At 44.4% G+C, this 26209-nt stretch overlaps 1 protein-coding gene across 1 annotated transcript in view; it reads left to right on the top strand.

Annotated features, from left to right (window-relative positions):
* Window positions 1-26209, top strand: part of VWA3A (von Willebrand factor A domain containing 3A) — a 74316-nt gene that overhangs the window by 5200 nt on the left and 42907 nt on the right. Inside the window, exons 2-9 of the mRNA XM_066576283.1 lie at window positions 2733-2806; window positions 11951-12080; window positions 16663-16787; window positions 20206-20283; window positions 21538-21592; window positions 24447-24545; window positions 25451-25557; window positions 25703-25828. Coding sequence (XP_066432380.1) covers window positions 2742-2806; window positions 11951-12080; window positions 16663-16787; window positions 20206-20283; window positions 21538-21592; window positions 24447-24545; window positions 25451-25557; window positions 25703-25828 — 785 coding nt within the window. The 5' untranslated portion in view covers window positions 2733-2741. The remainder of the gene's footprint in view (window positions 1-2732; window positions 2807-11950; window positions 12081-16662; window positions 16788-20205; window positions 20284-21537; window positions 21593-24446; window positions 24546-25450; window positions 25558-25702; window positions 25829-26209) is intronic.

Here is a 26209-nt window from a genome sequence, read left to right as displayed (position 1 = left end):
TCCAAGCTAGAGGCGGTACAACAGGGTACTAGAGCCTCCATTCCTGCCCGTATCACATCTTGTATCCAAGCTAGAGGCGGTACAACAGGGTACTAGAGGCTCCCTACAAGGGGTCAGCTTTCCACAATAAATTCTCCTTTTGCTCTGATATGTAATCACTTATACCAATGTTCCAATCACACAGAGAAATCTTCCTCCCATTCTGACAGCTCCTTCTAGTGAGGGATTGTTTTGACAATGAGTGTATATAAGGATAGTTATAGCTATAGTACATATCTATACGACACCTGTATACCTGTACACTCGTGTGAAGTGAATGACACCTTGTTTATACAATTTAGTATGTGGGGTTTGCTGTAGTGGTGAGAACACGGTCTATGTCTGATTTGTTGGCGTCCGACCTCTGGAACCTGTGCCTAGAAAAATGCAGTACAACGCAGCAGTCCCTTCAGTTTCTAAAGCATTGCTACTCCCAACCTAGCGCTGTGCTGGAATAGTGTGACGGTCCGAGTGTCTTCAACAGGACTGTGTTGCAATCCTCAGCAAAGTACCTGGTCAGGAGATGTGCTTTTGCAAGCAGGGCAGCCAGGACTATTCCTTTCACGTGGGCGGATTCTTGCCTGCAACGAGTGCCAATCAAAAGTATAGCAAGTCAACCAATTCTTAGTTTTCCTTTTACTGACTGCAATAGTTGTTCAGGCAATCATTAGTCCACTCCAGTTTACATTTTTGCCAGTGGTTCTGTATATTCCCTGTTTACACAACTGTACGTACCACGGCCAAATGATCATTTTTGCACCTTTGTAAAAATTCAGCAAACAAGCATTTTATCGTTTGATCTCTAGTTAACTTTACATTGGTCATTGATCAAGTGTTTGAAAATGCAATGGTTTGCCTAATCATTGCCGTTGTAAAATGAAAAGGGTCCAAATCTAGGAGAGGTGGCTACTAGAGATGAGCGAGCACCAAAATGCTCGAGTGCTCGTTACTCGAGTCGAACTTTCAGTGATGCTCGAGTGTTCGTTTCGAGTAACGAACCCCATTGAAGTTAATGGGTGACTCGAGCATTTTTGTATATGACTGGTGCTCCGCTAAGGTTTCCATTTGTGAAAATCTTAGCAAATCACTAAAGTCATGTAAAAAACACAGAAATGGATAGGGCAGGCGAGGGGCTACATGTTGGACTGCATCTCAAGTTCTCAGGTCCCACTATTAAGCCACAATAGTGGCAAGAGTGAGACCCCCCCCCCCCCACTGTCAGCATAACGATTGTTCTCCTCTGCCACAGCTATAAGAGCTGTGGCAGAGAAGAACGATGTTAGCCCATTGAATTCAATGGAGCCGGCAATACAGCCGGCTCCATTGAAAGCAATGGGCTGCCGGCGAGCGCGGGATGAATTTTCGGGAAGGGCTTAAAAATATAAGCCCTTACCTGAAAAAGAAAGATTTTAGTGTAAAAAAGAATAAAAATGCAGGCACTCTCTTCAATGGAGCCGCTGCTGCTGCCGGCGACTCCATTGAAGACAATGGTCTGCTGGCACACCTGAATTCTTTTTCAGGGAAGGGCTTTACATATAAGCCATTCCCTGGAAATGAATTAAAAGTGATTTAAAAAACAAAAAAAATAGATACTCACCTCCCTTCAGCTGCTGGGGCACAGCCACGTCTTCTCCGGCTGTCCCCTGCACTGTGGTGCTGAACTGCTGTCATTAAGCTGAGAGCTGCGCTGAGCCAATCAGAGGCAGCACTCCCTCACCCATTCATGAATTCATGAATGGGTGTGAGTGAGATCTGCCTCTGATTGGTCAGGCTGTGACCAATCAGAGGCAGCTCATTCAGCAGGCGGGGATTTTAAATCCCCGGCTGCTGAATACTACAGAGAGCATTTCAGGAGAACTGCCAGCTGACCGCAGCTGAACTCCGTCTGCCGGGACTAGGTGAGTATACATATTTTTTTTTTTTTTACACATTTCTGGATGAATTGCAGGGAAGGGCTTATATATTTAAGCCCTTCCCGAAAATTCATTGTGCGATCGCCGGCAGCCCATTGCTTTCAATGGAGCCGGCTGTATTGCCGGCTCCATTAAATTCAATGGGCTAACATCGTTCTGCCGGGACAAGGTGAGTATATATATTTTTTTTACTTTTTACACATTTTAGGATGATTTTCAGGTAAGGGCTTATATTTTTAAGCCATTCCCGAAAATTCATCCCGCGCTAGCCGGCAGCCCATTGCTTTCAATGGAGCCGGCTGTATTGCCGGCTCCATTGAATTCAATGGACAGTGCTCGTCTCGAGTAACGAGCACCTCGAGCACCCTAATACTCGAACGAGCATCAAGCTCGGACGAGTATGCTCGCTCATCTCTAGTGGCTACGCATGTGGGTGATTCTTCACTTCAGTCTGTGGCGTTATGGAGACAGCCACTCTGGTATCCTTCTTTAAAAGAAGCCCACACACATGCCGATCAGGAAGAAAAGGTGCCCTCTGGGTCCCATAGGTGGATGCCCAAGGCCACATGCCCTGCCACTTTGTGTCTTCCCTATAATTTAGCTCTGACTATGGTCTCTCTAAGGCTTTTTGGAATCTCAATGATAACAGTTGGGCTCCCAGTATTAGTGTAACTATCGTGGGTAAACCTGTATAACAAACTGTCTTTGGAAATGTTTGTAGCTAGTGATAACTAAATGTCCTAGGACACATATTTATGGTTTGTATCCTCCTCTCTGCAGGTATGACCAATGGATTCACATATAGACAACATGGCGCTTATTCTGGAGAATGAGCAGTTCTTCAAAACATATTAGTAAGTATTTTGTCCCTTTCTATAATTTTGGGACTTGCATAATTTACATTGTGAAATATGTCATTCCAGCCCTTTAATGAACTGCTGCTTTGGTCAGATAGGTATGGGCAAATCCGTATTTTGTTTCTTTTTAGACTTAGGATCACATGATCAAATTGGAATACCTAAATGGGTCTGCGATAGACAGAAAAAGAACTTTCCAGGTGGAAATTGTAGACATGAACGTTTTTTCTTTATACTCATGTGTTTGTTATGTATTATTACCTCCGGTCCTGGGCATAACACAGTGTAGTAGTGATCATAATGTTCCTTTTTAGGGCTCTTCCACACTGGCGATAAATTTTCCTGCGATGCGAGAGTGAGTGAAAACGCATGATTTTGAAACCAATAATTTTCAATGGTTTTATTCTCATTTGCGACATTTTTACTCACTCCAAGTTGCGATAAAAAAAAATCTGCGATATTTTCCATTGTCTTCAATGGGGCCGGCGGCAGCAGTGCTGGCCCCATTGAAGTCAATGGGGAAAGATTGTAAAAGAGCTGTGGAATCCCCCATAGTCAGGAGAGAGCGGGCCGGAGCTACAAGGGATCTTTTAGATATGTCCCCATATTTGGAGAGATAGGGGGCGAGGCTTTCTCACCTGTGTGGAGCCAGCCTTAAGGTGACTACCCAGTACAGTTTTTTTTCGCTGCGGAATTCGCAGCGGGTTTTTTGTCTGCAGGGGTCTATGGGACTTGTAATGTTAAAATCGCGATCGCGCAACATCGCAATTTACCGCGAAATCGCGAATTTTGCGCGATCACGATTTTAACATTACAAGTCCCATATACCCCTTCAGAAAAAAAAAAAACGCTGCGGATTTCGCAGTGAAAAAAAACTGTAGTGGGTAGTCACCCTTAGTCAAGCAAACTGCAACTGGATACAGCTCTGGTTCTCCAACTAAGGGCGCATTCAGACGACCGTATATCGGCCGCGTATTCACCCCGGCCGATATACGGCGTCCCTCTCTGCAGGGGGAGGAGGCTGGAAGAGACGGGAGCAGTAGTTTGAGCTCCCTGCCTCCTCTCTGCCTCCTCTCCACCCCCCTGCACTATTTTCAATGAGGAGAGGTGGGATGGGGCGGAGCTAATTCCTGGAACTTAGCCCCACCCGTCCCGCCTCCTCTCATTGCAAATAGTGCAGAGGGGCGGAGAGGAGGCAGAGAGGGGGTGGGAGCTCAGAACACTGCTCCCGGCTCTTCCAGCCTCCTCCCTCTGCAGAGAGGGACGCCATATATCGGCCGGCGTGAATACCCGGCCAATATACGGTCGTCTGAATGAGCCCTAAGGCCCAATGTCTACGGGCAGGTTTGATTTGTGGAATCCACACGGGGCACCTGTCCATAGGGAAGCATGGACATCCGAAAATGAAATAAAAAGCATACGGATTTGATTTGCAGACCATGTGGTCTGGGAGGAAAAAAAATCGCAGCATGCTTCATTTCAGTGCGGATCCCGCACGACGTTTCCCGTTGATTTTAATTGCAGATGGGCCACAGATTCCGCAGGAAAGCAGGAGTTTAAATAAGAAAAAAACTCCACTGCGCATGTGGAGCGGTGCTGCCGCACACATCCTCAGTGAAGAAGATAGAGGACCTGGACGGGTAAGTAGGAGTCCCGCAATGTCCTCGGCCAAGGGCAGGGTTGGATTCAACTTTAGGTTCCCGCAAGCATAATCCGATCTGCCAACGGACATGAGGCCTAATGTGTCCAAATGCACAACTACTACCCGTTCCTTAGTACGGATGGGATAAAACCTTAGGCCACTAGTTTAAGTGTCACTGCTGTCTAAGTGAAACAGGAAGGCAAGACTTCAGTGGGTTAAAGAGTGCAAAAATGTGATCACTGAGCAGTTGAAAAACTTCACCTGGTCAGATGAATCCAGATTTCTGTTGCACCATGCTGATGGGAGGGCAGAATTTGGAATAAGCAGTATGAATCGATGAACCCTTTGTATCAGATGTCAGCAGGTCAGGCTGTTGGAGTAACGGTTCCTGCACATTGGCGAGAGCAATATCTAAATGTAATTGAAACCCCGATATGGCTCTTGCAATCCTCCAGAAGCCCTGGATGCAAGGCGTTTCCGCGGGAAAACAGCCTCCTATCCCAGCACGGCTGAAAGAATCTCCTGCCGTGGCTGTGACAGCCACAGCTGGAGAGAGTGTACTTCTCCCATTGATTTCAATGGGGCCGGCAGCAGCAGTGCCAGCCCCATTGAAATCAATGGCACACGATCGCGATCCTCTGCCACTACTGTGACAGCAGTGTCAGGGAACTCTCCGCGACGAGGATTTTCAGGAGAGGGGGCTTAAAATATAAGCCCTACCCTGAAAATAGTCCATAACTGTAGAAAAAATAAAAAATAAAAATACATCACCTTAGTAGCGCTGTCATCTCCGGCGTGTCTACTGGCAGGTCCCTGGCACTCTTCTTCTGCTTCTCTTCTGGTTGGGGATTGAAAATCCCCGCCTCCTGAAGCGCTGCTCTGATTGACTGAGCGCTGTTACCAATCAGAGGCAGCGCTGAGCTGTCATTCAATGCTGAGCGCTGCCTCTGATTGGTCACAGTGCTCAGCCAATCAAAGCTAGCGCTTCAGGAGGTGGGGATTTTCATCTCCCCACCTGCTTCAAGAGGAGCAGAAGAAGAGTGTCGGGGACCTGCTAGAAGACACGCCGGAGATGACAGCGCTACGAAGGTGATGTATTCTTATTTTTTAGTTTATTTCTTCTACAGTTATGGACTATTTTCGGGGTGGGGCTTATATTTCAACCCCCCCTCCCCCTCTCAAAAATCCTTGTTGTGAAGAGTTCCCTGCCATTGTCACAGCAATGCTCTCCCATTGATTTCAATAGGGCTAGCGCTGCTGCTGCTGGCCCCATTGGAAAAAAATGGGCGAGACCCCAAAAAGAATGGACATGCTGCGATTTTGTTGTAACACTGCATCGCAAGCCTTAAAACGTCGCAAATGAGCATGGAGCCATCGGAAACCATTGGCTTCATAATTGTGCGATTTCTCGCAGCGCTGAGAAATTGTGCGATTTCCTCGCCAGTGTGAAGGCACCCTAACGGTGTGGGGAATGCTTTCTTGGCACACCTGTGTCCTCTGATACCCGTGATGGACGCCGCAATGAATTGCTGCAGTTCTAACGGCCAATGGGGGTCATACACGCTACTGGATGGGGCCTCTAATAAAGTGGCAATTCAGTGTATAGTTCTAGTGTAAACCAGGACTACAGGCTCTGACTTCTTGTTCAGCTTATACATAGCAAACAATGTTAACAAGCAGTGCTGCAGTGCAAAGCATGGGGAAAGACAGAGCAGCAGTCAGATCTTTAGATGAGACCGGAGGCGGATTTCAGACTACCTCCCATTGTTATTAGACCATGCAGCATAGCCGTGTCACTGTGCAGAGCTAAAAAAAACATCCAGGCAGCCATCCCTGATGAAGATAAATGGCAGAAGCTCTTCTCAAAATGACTCATAATGAATTTCATTAATAAAATTTAATTAGAATTAATGGAACTGTTATCTCAAGCTGCTCTTTCCTAGCGTGTGCCACAGGCTTGCTATGAGAAGTGTACTTCCAAGTTTGTGCTTACAAATGTGCTGTCCCAAAGTATAAAGGGCGTCCTGAGCCGCGGATCTCTTTCCATCCTCCAAGTGCAGCTGATATATTGATCCGCGATCGATGCGACTATTCTACACCCATGTTTGTGGGTTGAGCATTGAAGTCATCACATTTGTAATATTGAGCTGCACATTTCCAGTGTGAGTACTCTCAGTAGATGCTTTGAACTGCTCGACCTGCCATCGCATCAATTACCCAGAACACAACTGCGCTTCACTAATGATTTTTTTGGCACTTTAGTGTTGACTATAATTGCAGCAGCCAAAAGTCTAAATGCATCCAAAGAAGCTGAAATGGACACCTATTATATTTTTAAAGGTGAATTTTATGTGTTTACGCTAATTTTTCCACAACCCCTTTCATCTGATATTTTTAATTTTTTTAATGCACGTACAAAAAGAAAAACACGCATTGGTTACCATGGTTACATGCAATAAAAATGAATTGCAATCATATATGAGTGCAGTCCTTTTTCTGGTTTGAGTGGGCAATTTTTGTCTGATAATTGCAACAAAATAGGACGTGCTACGACTTTTGCTCTGACTGTTCATGCAATTTTTTTTTCATTGCATATGTGAATATAGCCATTTAAAATAATATGCTGGATTTCCACACACCGTCAGTAAAACGCCGCGTTTAAAAATGCTATTTTGTTTACTGACCAGTGTTTTCAAATGCATTGTACAGTGTTTTTTTTTTTTAATGCAGCTATCATTGCAATGGGTGATGAGGTGCATTAAAGATAGCTTAAACAAGTGAAGATAGAGCAAACTGCGCTTGAAAATCGTGGCAAAAAAGACTGACCTGCAGGACTTTTTTTTTTCCTGTCCACAAAAAAAATGTAAGCGGGACAGAGTGTACTTTTTTTTTTTTTTTTTTTTTAACTTGTACTCTATGGGTGGCAGATACAAACGGAAGGTATTCCGTTTCTGTTCTGTTTAAGGGGCCATTGTGATATCACCACAAGAAAACCACAGCAAAATCGTGACCTTTTTTTCCCACAATTCTTGTGTGTCAGCGTTGGGTTTTTTTTTTCTCACAAAAACATCACTGTCACTTGCGATTTTTCTCATTTTTTTTAGCGCGATTTTCCCCATTTTTTTTTTGCGCAAAAATCAATAGGACTTTCTATTGCTAAAAACACATTGTACGAAAATCGCAAGTTCGTGCCTTGCAATGCAATAAAAAGGAGATTCCATAACGAAACATGGGAGATTTGAAAAAAAAACAAAAACGCAGAAAGATAGGGCAAGCGCGATAATTTATCATTTTTTTCCAGCAAAATCGCATGAGTAAAAATAAAAACATTGCAAATGTGAAGGAAACTGTTGAAAATCATTGGTTTCATAATTCTGCGCTTTTACTCACTCTCGCATCGAGCGTAAATCAAGCATTTTTGGGGGGGGGGGGGGGGGTTATCGCCCGTGTCAAACCCGCCTAACAGATCCATTTAAGACAACTGTGTGTAGTTGTAGAGAGCTACATTTCAATTAAACAGAAAAAAACAACGGATCAAAACAGATGCTAACTAGAGATGAGCGAGCACGCTCGGTAAAGGCAGAAACTCAAGCGAGCCTCGCTCTTCTCGAGTAACTGCATACTCGTCCGAACAAATGCAAGGGGTCAGTGGAGGGGCGCAGCGGGGGGCAGGAGAGTAACTGCATTTGCTCGGACGAGTATGCAGTTACTCGAGAAGAGCGAGGCTCGCTCGAGTATCTGCTCGCTCATCTCTAATGCTAACTGATGTAAACCAAAGCTAAACATACATTTTTAGTGTTACAGTAATCTACCCTGGATATGCCAGCCGGGTTGCCCTGGATTTTACCGCAACCCCTGTCCCTGCCTACTTGCCTCCACTCCTGGCTAACCCCAGGCGGGCAACTGGGCAGCGGTCCCTACGTTATCTAGGGTCCGAGAAGGAGCGCTGGCGTACCAAGATGAAATTTGTAGACTACCGACAGGACAGGCAGATGAAAAAAAACAACACGAAACAATACTGATAGTACCGAGGCAGATGGAACAACCTGGCAGATGGTAACAAAATAGCAGAGAAGCTGATAGAGGCAGGAGACCTACAGATGCAGACTAGCTAGCAACCTGAGGGAAACCAATAACTGGCAGTGATTGCAGCCACTGCCAGACTTTTAATCAGATGCCTACGCCCAGAGGCGGAGAGAGGGAGACAGCCAACTCCCCATAGCACATTAAAAGGAAGCTCGTGCACTCCCGGGTGCGCATGCAGCGCTGCCAGGACTACTGAGTGCGAGCCACCAGCACCCCCGGAAGCCGGTCCACAAGTCGGGGGGATGCGCCCCGACTGTGGGACCCAGCACACCGCGGCCTCGGGAGGGGTCGCAACCGCCGCATGGTAACATTTAGAGCTTGTTCACATTTGTTTGTTGTTTATTTTATTTTTTTAAGCAGAGAAGCAGAACTAAAATCAGGCCAAGAAACTCAGCCCAATATTACGCATGTCAATTTGCATTTTACCCGCAAATGCGAAGTGATTTTCAAGCAAAAAATGGAACAGGCCATGAGTTTTTCCCTCGCCACATTGCAGTGAGAGAAAACATGGCTTTTGTGTATGACTCCACTCAAAAGAATAGAGTTCATATCTGTGCGAGTTTTGTGAGCCTCGCAATGCATAAAACTCACATGAAAGAGCGCTGATGTGAACCCCGCCTAGCTGTTCTGTCTAAGGAGCAGCCAATTGGAAAACAATGGTGCTGTTTAAAGCAATCCTCCGGTCGTGGACAAATAAAGATGGCCGCACCCGCTTCTTTGGCTACCTGGCGCACACTATACATTAGTATGCATCAGTAGATTGATCCAATTATACGCAAAGAAGATCACTCAAAATTTGCCAGAAACTGACAGTTTTGGCAATCATTTTGCATTCGGTACTAATGGGCTAATTGGCTCATTAGTAGCTAACTAACTTCATTTGTATGTATTTGGAGAACAGAGGATTGTTTGTTCTCTAAATACATAGCTTTTGTTCTCCCATGGGCTGCTGGCTGCATACAATGCTATTAGCACTGCACCTATTGCTCAAAAGCCGTGAATTGGATGAATTTTAAGCTATAATCGTTGCGTGTAAATCAGTCTTAAGACACTACATGCTGCTTTGATTGACCACTGTTGCCCATGTGAGTAGCCAGTAGACATGTAGTGTCTTAGACTACTGATGCATGCTATGTGTGACCAACTTTGCATGTCTACGTCCAGAGGGTTGCATTAAGTTCCTATCGATTTCAGCAGGACCTGAAGTGCTTCAGTTCAGCTCAGTTTGTGTCCGTTCCATTTGATGTCAATTTTCAAATGGAAATAATGGCACAGACTGCAGCGTTATTGTTGCCATGAAAAAATGGAAATCAAATGGAAAGGATCCTTTCTTTTTTTATGACATAGAAGTCAATGGGCGACGGAAGTGAACGGAAAGGCTTCCATTTGCTTTCTTTTTTCCCACTCTACTTTAATAAAGCAGATCGGTTATAAATGGAAGTGAAAGTACAGATGTGAATGAGCCCGACACGTTTTTGTACTATCCTTATTGTTCTATATTCTGGTACTCTTTGTGCCTCTGTACAGCGTGCTATGTGCCAGTACCCCGGCCATAGCTGTCAGACACCTGTCTCCTAAATCACCCATTGTAACGTCAAACTGGGACATGAACACTCTGCAGAGACTTGCCGGCACGTGAACTGCAGAACTGCCAACCGGACACGAAACTCGCCATCAGGCGAAATCAGAAACAGCGGACATAACTCACGGACAGACAAAAACACACTGACTGACAAACGCTCAAAACACATACCTGCACACATCGCCAGATATGATAGCTATAGAATGTATGAAGTATTAGTTCATATTTTGGCAAAGATACTTAAGCCCGCAAGCCCGACTTCAAGGGTCCTCGTTGTCTCTTTGGTCGCTACACTAACGAGAGAACTAACCCCAGGAAACCCTACCTGCATGCGGGGCGATCGTCCCCATAGGGACGACTCTGCACTGGAGCCTAGGGACCTACCTCACCCTAGATGATAGATGACCCACAGCAAGACACCGTTTACACCACACTTGCTGAGAGTTGCAGATATGCAGGAGCATGACACTGTTCACACAGGACAGAACCTGCAGACATGCAGGAACATGACACTGTTAACACTAAAACTACAGAACAAGCACAGAAGGTTGCACAGACACACAGAAGCATGACGCAGTTTACACAGGACAGAACCTGCAGAGACGCAGGAGCATGACACTGTTCACACTGAGCATCCTGAACACTGCACACACACTTCAGGAGCAAACACTGTTCACACTGGAAATACAGAACAAGCACAGACACTTCATGTCAGCCACATGCACATTAGATACAGAAGACTGCACAGACATGAAGGAACATAACACAGTTCACACTAAACATGCTAAAGCCTGCACAGACAAGCAGGAACATAACGCTGCTCACACAAGAACAGACCAGAGCAGACACACAGAAACATGACACAGTTCACACAGAACAGAACCTGCACAGAAACATAGAAGCCTGACACTGCTCAGACCAGAGCAGACACACAGAAGCATGACACAGTTCACACAGAACAGAACCTGCACAGAAACATAGAAGCCTGACACTGCTCATACCAGAACAGACAGGAGAAAGACCAGCAGCCTCCAGAAAAGGAGCTATATATATGAGCATAGACCTTGGGGATTGGCTGACTGGGGAAATCCACACCCAGTCAGCTCAATCATTCCACACCTGTGTGGCTATGCTGCTAAAAACTTATGTAGTATAACAGATCCCAGCAGCAACCCTAACACCTATACACATGAACATAAAGCACTTATGTCCTGTCAGTGGAGAAAGTCACAGCCAGACAGCTTTCTCAGCGGCTCATGTCCAGGGCGGCAGAGATTCCTGCTCTCACAACGGGACTACTCAACTCCTTCAGTCCTTGTCAGAGAGTTTTACAAGTCAGATTGTCAGACATGTCAGTGAGGATAACAGCAAGAATAAATAAATATAGCTGCCAAAGAACCCCTCCCCCTCTGATTGAAAGGTCTGTAATCTTTGGCTGGGGCTGTGGATCCTTTGTTTAAGATGTGGCAGATTAGTACCCCCCCATTTCTGTTCCTGGGACCCCAAACAACTATTTGATCAGCAATAATCAATAGTGCAAATCTGCAGGACAGTCGGCTATTCTTGAATTATTACACTATATTGCATTGCAGTGGTCTCCAGATCTGCCTCTGGCTGCCAAGGCATGCTGGGAGTTGTAGCTTTACCACAGCTGGAGACATAAGAGTTGGAAATTACTATGTATTGCATTGCAAATCAACTAATAAGTTAACTACCGGTAATATTGTGATGCCAGTGTTTGCAGCACTACTTTTAGGATCCGTCTTCATAGCATGTGTAGTTGTGTGGGTCTACCAATCAACTTTTTCTATGATTTTATGTTCTATTATAGCCAAGAACCAGAAGATGGTTTGATATCTGTTCCCATTGAAGCGAGTCCCTCTCAGCAAGGTGTGAAAGTTGACAAGTTGAGTGCCAGCGACTTACTGATGACCCGCCATAACCGGACACAGGATCTGCAGGTAACGGTGATATTTTGGCAGCCCAGTGTAATGGCAATTATGTGTCGGCTGTAAAGAAAACCTATACATTACACTAAGGGTCTGTTCATACAACAGAATCCGCATCCCACATCTGTGCGACAGGCTATACTGAACAGATTTGCTCCACGCACAAATTGCATATCTGTGTGCAGAAACGAGAGCAGGGATCTGTCACTTCGTGACGCGTTTCTGCATTGGGAATTCTGCATGCAGATTTGCCCACTGAAAGGGGTGAAATCCACATATGGATCTGCAGCCCTACATTAGTATAGCCTGCATCTCAGCTGTGGATTTTTGGTGCAGTTTTTAGAGGCGGAACCCATGTGGAAAAAATCTGCATCACATTTCGTTGTGTGAACATACCCTAACAAGTTGGTATTTGCATTAAAAAAAAACTACTTTAAAATAAGTGCACATTACAAAATACATAGCAGTATCGTTGATTTATAGATGAATGTTAGTCTGTTCCATTGTCCACATGACAACACTTCCTGCTCTGTGTTGTTGCTCACATCAATTTCCATATAATCCATATATTATCTAACAATATTCATCTTGATCTGGTGGGTGGATATCAATTTAGAAAGTGATTCGTACCCACATTTAAATGTATAATGGAGCAGATAAAGGGCAGGAGTCCGATCTGTCACATCACATCATTATCTCCACAGTGGAATTCAGTGCAAGCTTTGAATATCTGTAACATCATAACGTATTTTTTAAATATTTTCAGATTTATTAGCTTGAGATTCCAGGGTTGATCATTTACTATGACAGCTGCTTCTAACTACTGAGTCCTGATGTCGTCACCTTAATACTGATGAGTTTAATTAAATAGGATCATATAGGTTGTTCTTAAGGCCCTTTTAGACGCAACGATTTTTGCTCAAAGCCACCTTTTGAGCGATAATCGTTGTGTGTAACTGCACTGACACCATGCAGTTTTCGTTAAGTTGTCGCTGATCTTTCAGTATGCAGAAAGATCAGCGATCAGTTATCAGGAATTCACAGCGGGATACAGCCGATACTACTGTTTCAGCTGTATCCCGCTCCCTGAAAACAGGCGCGGTATGAAGAACAGAGTGGTCCAGCTGTATTCTTCATACCCTGCTCGGAGCGTTCAGCTATATAACAGCCAGGTGCTCTGAGCAGAGAACAGCTGGATGCAGAAGACAAGCAGGGCCATCCCGCTTGTCTTCTGCATCCCCCGCTGGGAGCGCTCGGCTTTATAACATTTGGGCACTCCGAGCGGGGAACAGCTGGATGCAGAAGACAAGCGACCCCCGCCTGTCTTCTGCATCCCCCGCTTGGAGCACAAGGTGATCGCTAAACGTTTGAGCGATCACCTTGCAAAAAGTGTACAACGAGTATCGCTCAAAAATCACTCAAAAGATTTTTTGAGCAATAATCGTTGTGTCTAAACCAGCTTGTAGATCCTGTGGCACAGGGTTTTGTCTCAATTGATAATTGCCTCTATAAATGCCCTCCAGACAAATGCTTTTGCATCTTCCACAAAGAAATCTCTAGCAAAGGTAAATTTGAAGCTTATGTGAAAAACCACTTGCCTTCTTTGACATTTTTGGGTCAAAATATCAGAGGTGCGACATTCTCCACCGACTGCTGTGAATGAAAAACATGAGCACTGGCTTAAGTAAAGGGTATGGTGCCACCTAGTGATACAACTGTAGCATAGCTACAGTTTATACATAATAGCATTGATTACGTAGTGATAGCAGCACCCATCAAGGCATGGGATACATTGGGTCGCAAGTGAATGGTAGTTTTTAAAAATATGTTGGAAGCAGAAAAAAATGAGTAAGGACACAAACACACGGGCGTGTTTTTCTCCCCTTATACGACCGTGATAATCACAGCTGTATAACGAGACAAAATGAAACCACTGATTTCAATGGAGTTTAGAAGTTTAGTGGTTTCCACTATCGGGATTACCTGGCCGTGAATACTACGGCTGAGAAAAGATAGGACATTCCCTATTTTCCACCCATATAGTAAATGCATTGTGCGGGAAAGATCGGGTAGGCCCTATCTTTCCGCGGTCTTTTTCAAACTCCTGTGCTCTGGCAGGGAGTCTGAACGCCTAGCAAAGGGTAAGGAATTACCCTTGTTCAGGCGCAACTATGCTCCGTACCACTCTATACCGCGTGAAATACACTGCGCAAATATGTTTGTGTATATCTGGCCTAAAGATCTGAGCAACTTTGACCAGGGCCAATTTGTAATGGCCAGACAAAAGCATTGAATGGCTGTGATTGGTTCATTGAGCGGTGGCTCTGATTGGCTGAGCCGTGCTTGAGAACCAATCAGAGCCAGCACTTTCTGGAGGTGGGTATTTTGAACCCCTGACCAGGAAGCACTGGGTAAAAACTACAAGCAAGTCTGCTGGAGCTGCAGAGGAGACATATGGCAGAGCTGGACAGCACCTCTTAGGTGATGTAATTCTGGGTTTTTTTTTGTTGTTTTGTTAATGTAGCTAGGGGTTATTTTAGTGGAAACAGTAGGATTTTCTTACTGTAAAAATTGTATCGCACCAATGTGATCCAATACATTGGAAGGCTGCATGGGTATCATGGGCTACAAAACAGTGCAAATCACGGCAACATTCTGCATGCCACAATCTTTTATTTTTGTTTTTTCTCGCAATATAGCAGCCTACAAAACCTTGCAGTGTCGCATCACGAGAAAATCGTGTGCTTTTGTTGCTCACCTGAAACCAGCCTTAAGGCCTTAGTCAGACGGGCGTTTTTAGCCACGATTTGCGCATGCGCATGCGTCCGGCGATTTTATAAAACCATTGCTTTGCAATGGTATCGGACACATGAGCGCTTTTTATGCGCTCGTCCGATAACTTATAGAACAAAAAATCGCAGATCGCACCTATCTGCGATTCCTGTTCTCTTCTCTATATGCGCTCAATGGGGCCGGCGGCAGCAGCGCCGACCCCATTGAGAACATATAGAAGACAAATCATTCTTCTCTGCCACAGCTGTAACAGCTGTGGCAGAGAAGAACGATGTTTGCCCATTGAATTCAATGGAGTCGGCAATACAGCCGCTCCATTGAAAGCAATGGGCTGCCGGCGTGCGTGGGGTGAATTGTCGGGAAGGGCTTAAATATATAAGCCCTTCCCTGCAATTCATCCTAAAATGTGTTAAAATAAAAAAAAATTGTATACTCACCTTTCCGCTGCAGCCGGAGTCCAGCCGCGGCCGCTGTCAGTTCTCCTGAACTGCTTCTAGGCACTATTCAGCCGGCGGGGCTTTAAAATCCCCGCCTGCTGAATGATCTGCCTCTGATTGGTCACAGCCCTGACCAATCAGAGGCAAGTTTCACTCACACACCCATTCATGAATTCATGAACGGGTGAGTGACTGCTGCCTCTCAGCGCTGAGCCAATCAGGGGCAGGTCTGACTCACATCCATTCATGAATTCATGAATGGGTGTGAGTGAGACATGCCTCTGATTGGGTCAGCGCTGAGCAAATCAGGGGGCAGGTCTGACTCACACCCCCTTCACACCCACTGCAGGACGGCCGCGCGGAGCTCCGGCTGCCGGGAGAAGGTGAGTACATATATATTTTTTATTTTTACACATTTTAGGATGAATTGCAGGGAAGGGCTTATATATTTAAGCCCTTCCCGACAATTCATCCCGGGCTCGCCCGCAGCGCATTGCTTTCAATGGAGACGGCTCTATTGCCGTCTCCATTGAATGCAATGCGCTGGACAGCTCCGGCCCGTTTCTAATGAAACGCGGCTAGGAACAGATTTTCGGGCGATTTGCGGGCGACTTGCGCGCACCGGTCACGCGATTTGCGGATGCGATCCGTAAATCGCGCGAAAAAACGCCCGTCTGACTAAGGCCTTAGGCTGCCTTCACACGGGCAATAAAATTGCGTGATTTTCGTTCAAGTAAAAAAAAGCTAAATTATGAAACCAATTATTTTCAATGGTTTCCTTCATATCCGCCATGTTTTCACTGATGTGATGTTGCGAGGAAAAAAAATTGCAGCATGCCTTGTGTTTCTGTGATATGCTTTTTTAAAAATCTGCTATGTTTCCCTATGGAGCGTCCTTTTTATTGCAACGCACAAATTTGCGATTTTTGTGCAGTGCGATTTTAATATTGGAATGTCCTGTTGACTTTAGCAATAAAAAATCACAAGATTTTATTGGGGTCGACAGCGATGCAATGTGAGATTATTTTCAAGAAAAAGCATCGCTGAGGCTCAAAAGTCGTGGGAACAAAGAAGCGATTTTTGTTGCGATTTTTCTCACAGCAAAATCGCAATCAGCCATATGAAACTAGCATTAAAATCAACTTGTAATACGTGCATATTTTTTGGAGAATTTGTCCATGGCAGATTTGTCTGTGAAACCACACCATACCTGCCTTCAGGTGGGAATATTATGCAAGTGAGGGGTATGCACAAATACATTGAAAACCAGATTTGTATAAACACATCTGTTTTTTTCACAGTTTTACATACTGTTCATTTAAAAACTTAGCTATTCTTTTCTGCCAACTAACCCTTATATACAGACACTGTCAGTAGCAGAAAATGGTCTGAATAATACTCGGTGCTCTGAAGAATGGATTCTCCACCATGGCATAGACTCCCAGCATCTCACCATCCAAGATCTACTAAAGCAGGGGAACGTCGTTATGTGAGTCATATGATTTAAATCTAATGATGTAAATCTAAAGCCCCATTTACACTGAAAGATGATTGCTCAAAAATCACTTAAATGACAGTTTTAGTGACAGTTTGGAACGATCATCTTTGCTTAACTGTAAGTAGCTAATTAGCTACTTAAAGAGTTAAATGCAGGCAGAGCCGGATACCGCTGATAACTCGGAGAACAGCAGCTGTTTTGTATATGCAAACAGCTGCTTTTGTTCTCGCTGTGTGCCGCTGAGCTGATGGCTCTGAGAAACAGCAGGAGAGCTGACACCTGTTCTCAGAGCTTTCTGCTGGTATCCTGCTGAGAAGTCACACTAGGATACCACCTGAAAGAATGCTATCTGCGGCGCTGATAAGTCATCTGTGATTTCTAGCTTGCTAGAAATGAGCGATAAACGAATAGTGCACAAACAGTGCACGATGGCAGCGCGTTTAGACACAACGATTATCGCTCAAAATATGGCTTTTGAGCGATAATCATGGTGTCTAAATGGGCCTTAAGCCAGCTAGAAATCACTGATGACTGTTATCAGTGCCGCACACTGGTTTTCTCAGCGGGTGGCACTGATAGCATTCTTTCAGCTGGTATTCCGCTGGGACTTCTCAGCAGGATAGCAGCTGAGAGTTATCTGAGTTATCAGGGGTATCCTGCTCCGACTGCATTTAACTCTTTAAGTAGCTAATTCACTACTTAAGAGTTATACAAAGATGATCGCTCAGAACTGTCACTTAAACTGTTGTTTGAGCGATTTTTGAGTGATCATCTTTCAGTGTAAATGAACTTTTAGACTTGGTTTCTATGTATAGATTTTCTCAACCCAATGAGATAGATTTCCAGATAATAATGAGATATAGAAGAGTGTTTCTGTCTTATCTGATCTTCGTTCACACTCTGGTGAGTAGATTAGGAACCTTTTTAATATAGATCACATAATGCTCTGATAGCCATATACACTCTTTGTCAAAAAAAATCCAGTCCCTAGAAGTAGTTGTCATTTTGCTGTAAAATTGGGCATGCAGTTAAATCTCATCAGATATGTAAATGATGAGAGTTGTAGTGATTAGATGAACGGTCTCGTCACATGGGGCTCTAAAAAAGTGTTTCCCCCCCCTTGGACTATAAAAGGCTCTCAGAGGCTCCTTGTATGCAGTGACCTCTTCTTCCGCTTGTGTAGAGCTTGTTGACCAATAGACGCTTCTACGACGCAAAGAAGAGATGTCACCCTGTTACCAGAGTCTGAGAGGGGGTGTATTATTGGGATATGAGAATCTGAGAATCTGGATGGTTGTATCAACAAATTACCGTTACCAGGCCGGTCTGACCAGACTGTTAGGGGGTGTGGGGAACAGTGGATGTGTGAGGATCGGGCTCCTAAGCAGAGCGGATTGTCTGATCATGCGAAAAGCCTGGTCAGCTCCAACTGTTTCATCCTGAGACAGGTAGCACCATCGTTACACCCCTGTGTCTGTCAGAACCATTCCCAGGCACTTGGCTGAAGAACATTTGGACTCAAGGCACCCATTACTTGTACTGCCTTTGACACCCAACCACTTTCACCTCTGTTTGCAGTGGTGTCTTGAACAAAGAAATTGCATTGCTACAAAGTGAAACCGGGTTGTCTTCAAAAACTAATCCATGTTTAGTTTGGGCACTGATGACGGCCGTGTTCATGTCTAGAGATCTAGGGTCCATCGCATACGACAGTCGGTCACCCCTAGTTGTGGTACGAGGGACAATGACAGCTTAGCGATATGTTCCGGACATCCTGTAGCCACATGTGTTCCTCTTATGGCAGCACTTCCAAGAGGCATCTTCCAGCAGGATAATGCTCAGCCGCACACAGGAATGTCCCCACAACATTGTCACACTTCTGTGGCCGCCCGGTCACCAGATTTATCACAAATCAAACATGTATGGAAACATCTGGGGCACCAACCTCAATAGTCTACGAGTTTGCACGATCTGGAGGCTCAGTTACAGCAAATATGGACCGATATGCCGCAGGATACTATACAGAACTTGTATGCTTCGGTGCACTAGTGTATTACATCTTGCATCTAATGGGGTACTGGAGCCTCCCTTCAAGTGCTCAGTTTTCCACAATAAATTAACCTTCTGCTCTGATATTGTAATCACTTACTTATATCAAAGTTACAATCACATATAGAAAGTTTCATTCAACTCTGACAACTCCTTCTAGGTGCGTGATTTTTTTTTTTTTGACAATGAGTGTAACATGATTATACAATCAATCCAAGAATATGCTGTTTGTAAGCATAACCTTAGTGATCATGCACACAGCCTAATCATGCAAATCCTAAATATGGTGGTGACAAATAATTAATTTCTTTTATGCATGGTCTTCATTGAAATGTAAGTCTACCGGTGCTTTCTAAAAACTTTTAGCATGTCATAGTGACGTCTCAAATATTTTGATCACTGAGGGTCCAAGGCCTGAGACCGCCCACGATCACTAGAATGAATCAGCAGTAGCTCTTATCTGAGTGCTGTCTCTGTTTGCTATCTGAAGCTGGACTCATAGACTTTAAATTAAGCCTGATTTAATCACGCAAGAGGTGACAGCACTCGGATAAGCACGTCAGCTGCATTGTTCTAGTGATCAGTGGGGGTCTCTGCACCAAGACTCCAGCAATGAAAACTTTTGACATGTCTCCTATGACAGTTACACTTTAAGGCTGTATTCACACGAACGTATATCGGCTGGGTTTTCACGCCCAGACGATATACGTCGACTCTCTCTGCAGGGGGGGGGGGAGGCTGGAAGAGCCAGGAGCAGTGCTCTGAGCTCCCACCCCCTCTCTGCCTCCTCTCCGCCCTTCTGCACTATTTGCAATGAGGAGAGGTGGGACAGGGGCGGGGCTAATTCTCAGAACTTAGCCTCGTCCCCAGCCCACCTCCTTTTATTGCAAATAGTGCAGAGGGGCGGAGAGGGGGTGGAGAGGAGGCAGAGAGGGGGCGGGAGCTCAGTTCCTGCTCCTGGCTCTTCCACCCCCCACCCCCCCCCCCCCTGCAGATGAGGACGACGTATATCGGCTCGGCGTGAAAACCGAGCCGATATATGTTCGTGTGAATCCAGCCTAAAGCCGGAAGGGAGAATTCCCTGGCCAAAAGGTTCTATCTTATGAGTGAACTGAACAGCGCCAAAGGGACTCCATTGACTATTAATGGGGTCCATTCAGTTTCTGTTCAGCTGACCGGCATTTTAATAAACTTAAAAGCGCAGCATGCAGAACTTTTCCTTTTGGTATTTTGTACCAGATCTGCAGCGGAACCTCCAAATGAGGCTCCAGCGAAAATGTGAAAGCAGCCTTATCAGATCAAAGCTTTCAGTTCTATACGTAAATAAAATTAAATGTCACTAATCTCCCTTTTTTTAAAGGAAACCATCAAGAAAGGCTGCCAGACAAATTGAACTAACTGCAGAGACTGTAAATGAATTTGAACTGAAAATTCAGGAGTAAGTTACACATTATGAACATTTCTTCACAAGTTGTAGAATTTTTATAGATAAAAAAGAGCTTTCACAGTGATCAAGGCTTTTACTTAAAGGCTATGGTCTCCATTGTCATAGAAAAAATGATTTTTACATAAGGAGAGGGTTAGCTTGAGTAAAAAAAAAAACGTTTCTCTGAGTTTCGGATTGCAATCTTAATTCCTTCATGCACTCTCAAATAGTTTTTAATATGAAGTTTTCAACCTGCTCCTAGTTACAAAGTTTGCTTATGTCGGCGAGCCATTCTCTCATCTGGCCGCCCTCTTCCCTTTCACAGTAAGCATTCAGTCATTCAAAGATTGAATGCCTCCTATTTACACTGAGAAGTTGCTCAGTTGTGGTTCTGTTTGAGCTGACGCGAAATAACTCACGACTTCTAAGCAACTTTTCGCTCCGTTCCCTGTCGGGGACTGTGTGTACATGGGAGGATAGTTGCTTATAATCACTTGTTTGACTTCTTATTCAGATTACTGTCGGCCCATATAAAGGTGCCTTAACACAGCCAGAAACCGTGCTCTGTAAATCTATGTCTAAGTCAGCAGGGCAGCCAGCTATGTAGAGGAGTTATGCATATTCTACAACAGCAAAATGTGGGACATTTAATGAAGATTATTTAGAAAGTTGCCTAATTTTGCATGTTGGAAGCAAATGAACAATAATTTCTATAGCCTTTTAGCTTGGGCTATAATGTTTTTTGCTATTGTTACTGCCCTAGAGAAGCTTAATAAAATGGAATCCTAGAAAGAGATTACGGGTATGCATGTATAGCATCGTAAAGAAAGGTCTTTGCTGTAATGCATCTTCATGTCTCACCTGATCATTCTCAGACATTAGTCCATTTAGTGCAGATAAATCCAACTTCAAATTGTGTAATCTCTTGTATTATATTACCTCAGTTAAGTGATAGTTGTGGCAGATTAAAACCACCATGCTGTGTTGTACAAAAAACACACGCACAAGCTTTGAAATCCACTTGCAATTAATAAGGTAATAGGTAATAAGCCTCATAACCAATGTCCTAGTGCTCATTATATCTGATTTCAAGGTAATATTTGTACCACTTAGGTTTAATTGGGCAGAACATAATCATTTCTGCAATGGTCCACTATCTGTTGTTTCCAAAATACCATATTAAAATCACTTCTTTTATTATCAGTTTGGTCCTGTCCATGCTGATAACACATATAATGAAAATGTTTTATTTATTTTTTGGTTTAGGGCAATTGATTACTTCCATAAAAGAATTCACTGGCTGATGGAAGGAAGTAGGAAGGTAATACACAAATAATCACCTTGCAATTAGAGTAAAGGCTGACTTACACACAATGATTATCACTCAATTCGTCCAAAGGATGGTTTTTGAGCGATAGCCATTGTATGTAAATGTGTGCCCATCATGCACTTGCCGTGCACTCTTCGTCCATCACTGAGTTCAGCTCAGCATAAAATCAATCGTCCCTGATAAGAGGGACGGCATGTTGTGTTTTCGCAGCGCTGATAACATTGTATACAGCTGGTAGTCCGCAGGAGAACATAAGCAATGTATTTAGAGAACAGATTACCCACTGTTCTCAGAACACATGCAAATTAAGCTAGTTAGCTACTAATGGGCTGATTAGCTCATTAGTACCTAATGCAAAATGATCGCTCAAAACTGTCAGTTTCTGGATTTTGAGCAATCATCTTTGCGTGTAAATGGACCTTTACAAATGACAAATTTCATAGATCAATGTCAACTATAGCCCAGCGACATCTAACTTCTTAATACTTTGTACCCAATAAGTCAATAAATATCAAACCACTCATCTTCATTACAGTACTGTGTGTGTGTGTGTGTGTGTATATTGTACAGCTCAAGAAGTTAAGGGAACGCTTAAGCATCACAGTATAGCCCCAAGTCTCTTAAACTTCAGGAAAATCAGTCTGTCCAGTTTGGAAGTGTAAGCAATTGTGACTCCGTTTCACGTGCTTTAGTGCAAATTAAAGGGACAACAGGTGTACTGGAGTGACAGCAAGACAACCCCCAAATCAGGAACAGTTTTGCAGATAGTGGTCACAGACAGTTACACTCCCCTCATCCTCATCATTTTGTTAGAGTTCTAGTCACTACTGGTAGCATGGTGGTTCCTGCAGCCCAGTCAAGTTGCATAGATAGTCCTGCTCCTCTGGTTGGCACAGCTAATCACTACATGCTTTTGCAATAAGGTTAGCACAATTTCAAGGGTATCGAGCAGATGCCATGGGGTGTTAACTGATAAGAGTGGGACAGGGCTGTAGAAGGGTATTAACTCAGCATCAGGACCGGTATCTACTCCTTTGTGTGAGGAGTGACAGAAGAAGAACTGCTAGAGTCTTACAAAATTACCTTTGGTGGGCTACAGGTCTGCTTGTTTCTGACCAAACTGTCAGAAACAGACTTCATGAGGCCCCAACATCCTAGAGTGGGACCTGTGTTCACAGCCTAGCACCATGTAGGTTGATTGGTATTCTCCAGGGAACACCAGAATTGGCAAGTCAACTAGTGGCACCCTGTTCTCCTCACAGATGAAAGCAGGTTCACACTGAGCACATGTGACAGATGTGAGAGAGTCTGGAGACACTGTACTGAACATTATGCTGCCTGTAACATCAACCAACATGACTGTCAGTATTAGGGTATTAGTGTATCTTGACGCCACCGGAAGCTAGGGGTTTGAAAGGAGGAATGCCCCTCTCACACCTCTAGCTCCCGATTGGGTCAAGACATCAAGGTCCTAGCAGGCAGTGGAGAAAAATCTGCCAGCTTAGGGTCATGCTTGGAGCAGTTGTTAGGCTTACATTATTACCTGTAACTGCTGCCAGGTTAGCGATGTAAGATGCCACCATTTACATGTCATTATGTTTTGCTAACAACATGAACTCTGAGCCCAATCCTCCACAGCCGGCAGAAATGTCTGCACTGACTACAGCGTGTGAAATCTGTAATGGCCGCCATGTCTCCCCTTGCTTCCCACCCGGCTGCTGGCTCTGCCCTTCATCCCTAGCGCAGGCAGACAGTTTAGTGCTGTCGTCTGCTGACACCTGCCAATGCAAAGAGATTGTGTCGCAAAAGGCTAGTGCGTTTGGTTTGCCTCCCCCTGCACGGCAGTGTGGAGGGCTGCAGGAAAGAGTTTCAGCACCGGTGGCCCACCGCCAGCTGCTGTATGCCTTAAGGAGTACTCTTCTGTGTCCTTCCAGGACCTGGTACGTTCGGTTTGTCCTCCTTGCAGGGCTGTGTGGAGGGCTGCGGGGAAGAGAGTATTAGGTGTGGAAGCGCGCCTAAACCACCGCCGGCCACTGTATGCCTTCATGAGCAGTCTTCAGTGTCCTTTCAGGACCTGGTGCCGGACTAGCTGTGCAGCCAATCAGAGACAGGGGGGCGTCATCCCCCTGTCAATCTTGACTCCACCAGGAAGCCCTGGTGGCGTCAAGATACACTAATATCCAGTATTAGTATGGGGAGTCCTACCCCCATGGGTCTCCTAAACCTCCATGAGACTCAATTGAGTCTTTGTTGTTGGGTCACTGGACAAAATCCGCAGATCCATTGTCAGACCTCAGACTGGTTCAGTGGGCCCTGTGATTCTCCTGGTGTTTTTTCTGTTAAATGCTTCTGTCTTATCAAGCACTCTTGTGCACACCTGCTACTTTTTCATTCCCACATTTGACAGATCATTCTCTTCCCTTCACAAAAGTTCAGTGAATTCCAAACCCTCTTCCATTCCTTTATTTTCTAGACTAGTGGGGAAGGTGTTAAACTTATGTAGGAGTGTTTTGTCTATAGCTAAAAATGGTTATCCAGGCCGAGTCATGTTGACTTATTCTGTGGAAACTGTGTAGTTAATGCACCCATCTACAGCAGCTACGTTTGCTTGTTCTGTCACTGCCATAACCAAATCAACCCCCATATGATCTCTGAAATGAGTGAGCCATGCTAGAGAGAAGACCTGTGTTGGGGAGGAGATTGGGTAGTCCTTCTCCAGCCATTTTTGTCTAGAGGTTGCCTTTAACATTTTGACAGTTAAAACTGAATGATTAGTATGTAAAACTGTAGTATTATGTATTGCTCTTTCACCTTTATGTTACTAATTCTTAGATTTATTTTGCAGATGTTTGGCCTCATTCAAGGGAAAAATATAGGTCTGCTGATCGATTCATCTCATCTAAACTGCGGTCCAAGGAGAATGGATTTCTTAAGAGACCTCTTGGTAATAAGTTATGGGGGGGGGGGTTAAATCATATTGGTTTATGTACAATTAAGGATTTCAGTTGATTTTACAATTGATACCTATTGATTTTACCATGGATATTTGTACATTACTGTATATCATATAGTATCTGAGACTTGAAATAATTTGGCAAATATTAAAGGGGTTGTCCCGCGCCGAAACGGGTTATTTTTTTTTTTTTTAACCCCCCCCCCCCCCCCCCCGTTCGGCACGAGACAATCCCGATGCAGGGGTTAAAAAAACACACCGGGTAGTACTTACCCGAATCCCGGCGGTCTGGCGTCTTCATACTCACCTGCTGAAGATGGCCGTCGGGATCCTGTCTCTCTGTGGACCGCAGGGCTTTTGTGCGGTCCATTGCCGATTCCAGCCTCCTGATTGGCTGGAATCGGCACGTGACGGGGCGGAGCTACACGGAGCCGGCATTCTGCACGAGCGGCCCCATTGAAGACAGCAGAAGACCCGGACTGCGCAAGCGCGGCTAATTTGGCCATTAGAGGCCGAAAATTAGTCGGCACCATGGAGACGAGGACGCCAGCAACGGAGCAGGTAAGTATAAAACTTTTGATAACTTCTGTATGGCTCATAATTAATGCACAATGTACATTACAAAGTGCATTAATATGGCCATACAGAAGTGTATAGACCCACTTGCTGCCGCGGGACAACCCCTTTAATTCCAAAAACACAAATTAAATAATAAAATACATTTGGATAGTTGCACTTTTTACCTGACTTCAGTTTGTACATAGTCATACAGAATACATCCAGAAATGTTTTCAAAATACCTCATTTTCATCAGTGTTACATGAACTTCCGCACAGTACAATGAACTACAGTTCTCATTAGTGTGATTGCTTATTGAGTAACGTATCATCATTTAGTGTCTTGTAGATGAGCAGTTGTGCTACAAACAGAAGATTTTTCTCATGTCGTTTGGAACTGATGTCTCATGTGCATGGAAAGATCCACAAGATGTCAACATTCGTGTGTCAGTATTCTTTAATTTTCAATTTCTCTCAAGATTACATTCCATTTGCTGCTTGTGGCAAGAAATCGCCTTTAAAACATTTTTCTATTGAAAATCATTTAATGGTTTTAAATAACAGATTGTTTGTTTTCTCTCTTCTATGTAGATTACATGAAGCAAGACAGTGGATTCAAGAGATGCAGCCCCGAGGTGGTTGTAACTTACTTCTGGCATTACGGAAGGCTCTGCAGATCCCGGACCTGGATACACTTGTGGTTATTGTTAGCACCTGGTATGTTTTAGAATGTGCTCTGTAATATAGTACGATAAAGTGGAGAAGTAAACAATTTCATTATTGCCTATATTAATAGAACACTAAACCTAGAGATGAATGGCAAAAGTAAATGGGTAATAAACGTACCCCACTGTTTGTCAGTCAGCAAGATTTTCTGCATATGGCTGACACAATTAGTCTTGTGGAAATCCTGCAAAGAACACATGAGATTATTTCCTGCTCACCCTTCTTTTTGGCTGGGGAGCGTCTGACATGGGGCTTAAACAGTTGGATGGGACAAAAAGCTTTTTTTTGTTGTTTTTTTCTTTCAACTTTTAGAAATAGTAAACCATAAAACTATTTAAAATTGGTATCACTCTAAAGCCCCTTTTGCACTGG

This window comes from Eleutherodactylus coqui, chromosome 8 (assembly GCF_035609145.1).
Source record: "Eleutherodactylus coqui strain aEleCoq1 chromosome 8, aEleCoq1.hap1, whole genome shotgun sequence".
Lineage (NCBI taxonomy): Eukaryota > Metazoa > Chordata > Amphibia > Anura > Eleutherodactylidae > Eleutherodactylus > Eleutherodactylus coqui.
The sequence above is the reverse complement of the archived record's forward strand: the minus strand, read 5'-3'. Positions and strand labels throughout refer to the sequence as shown.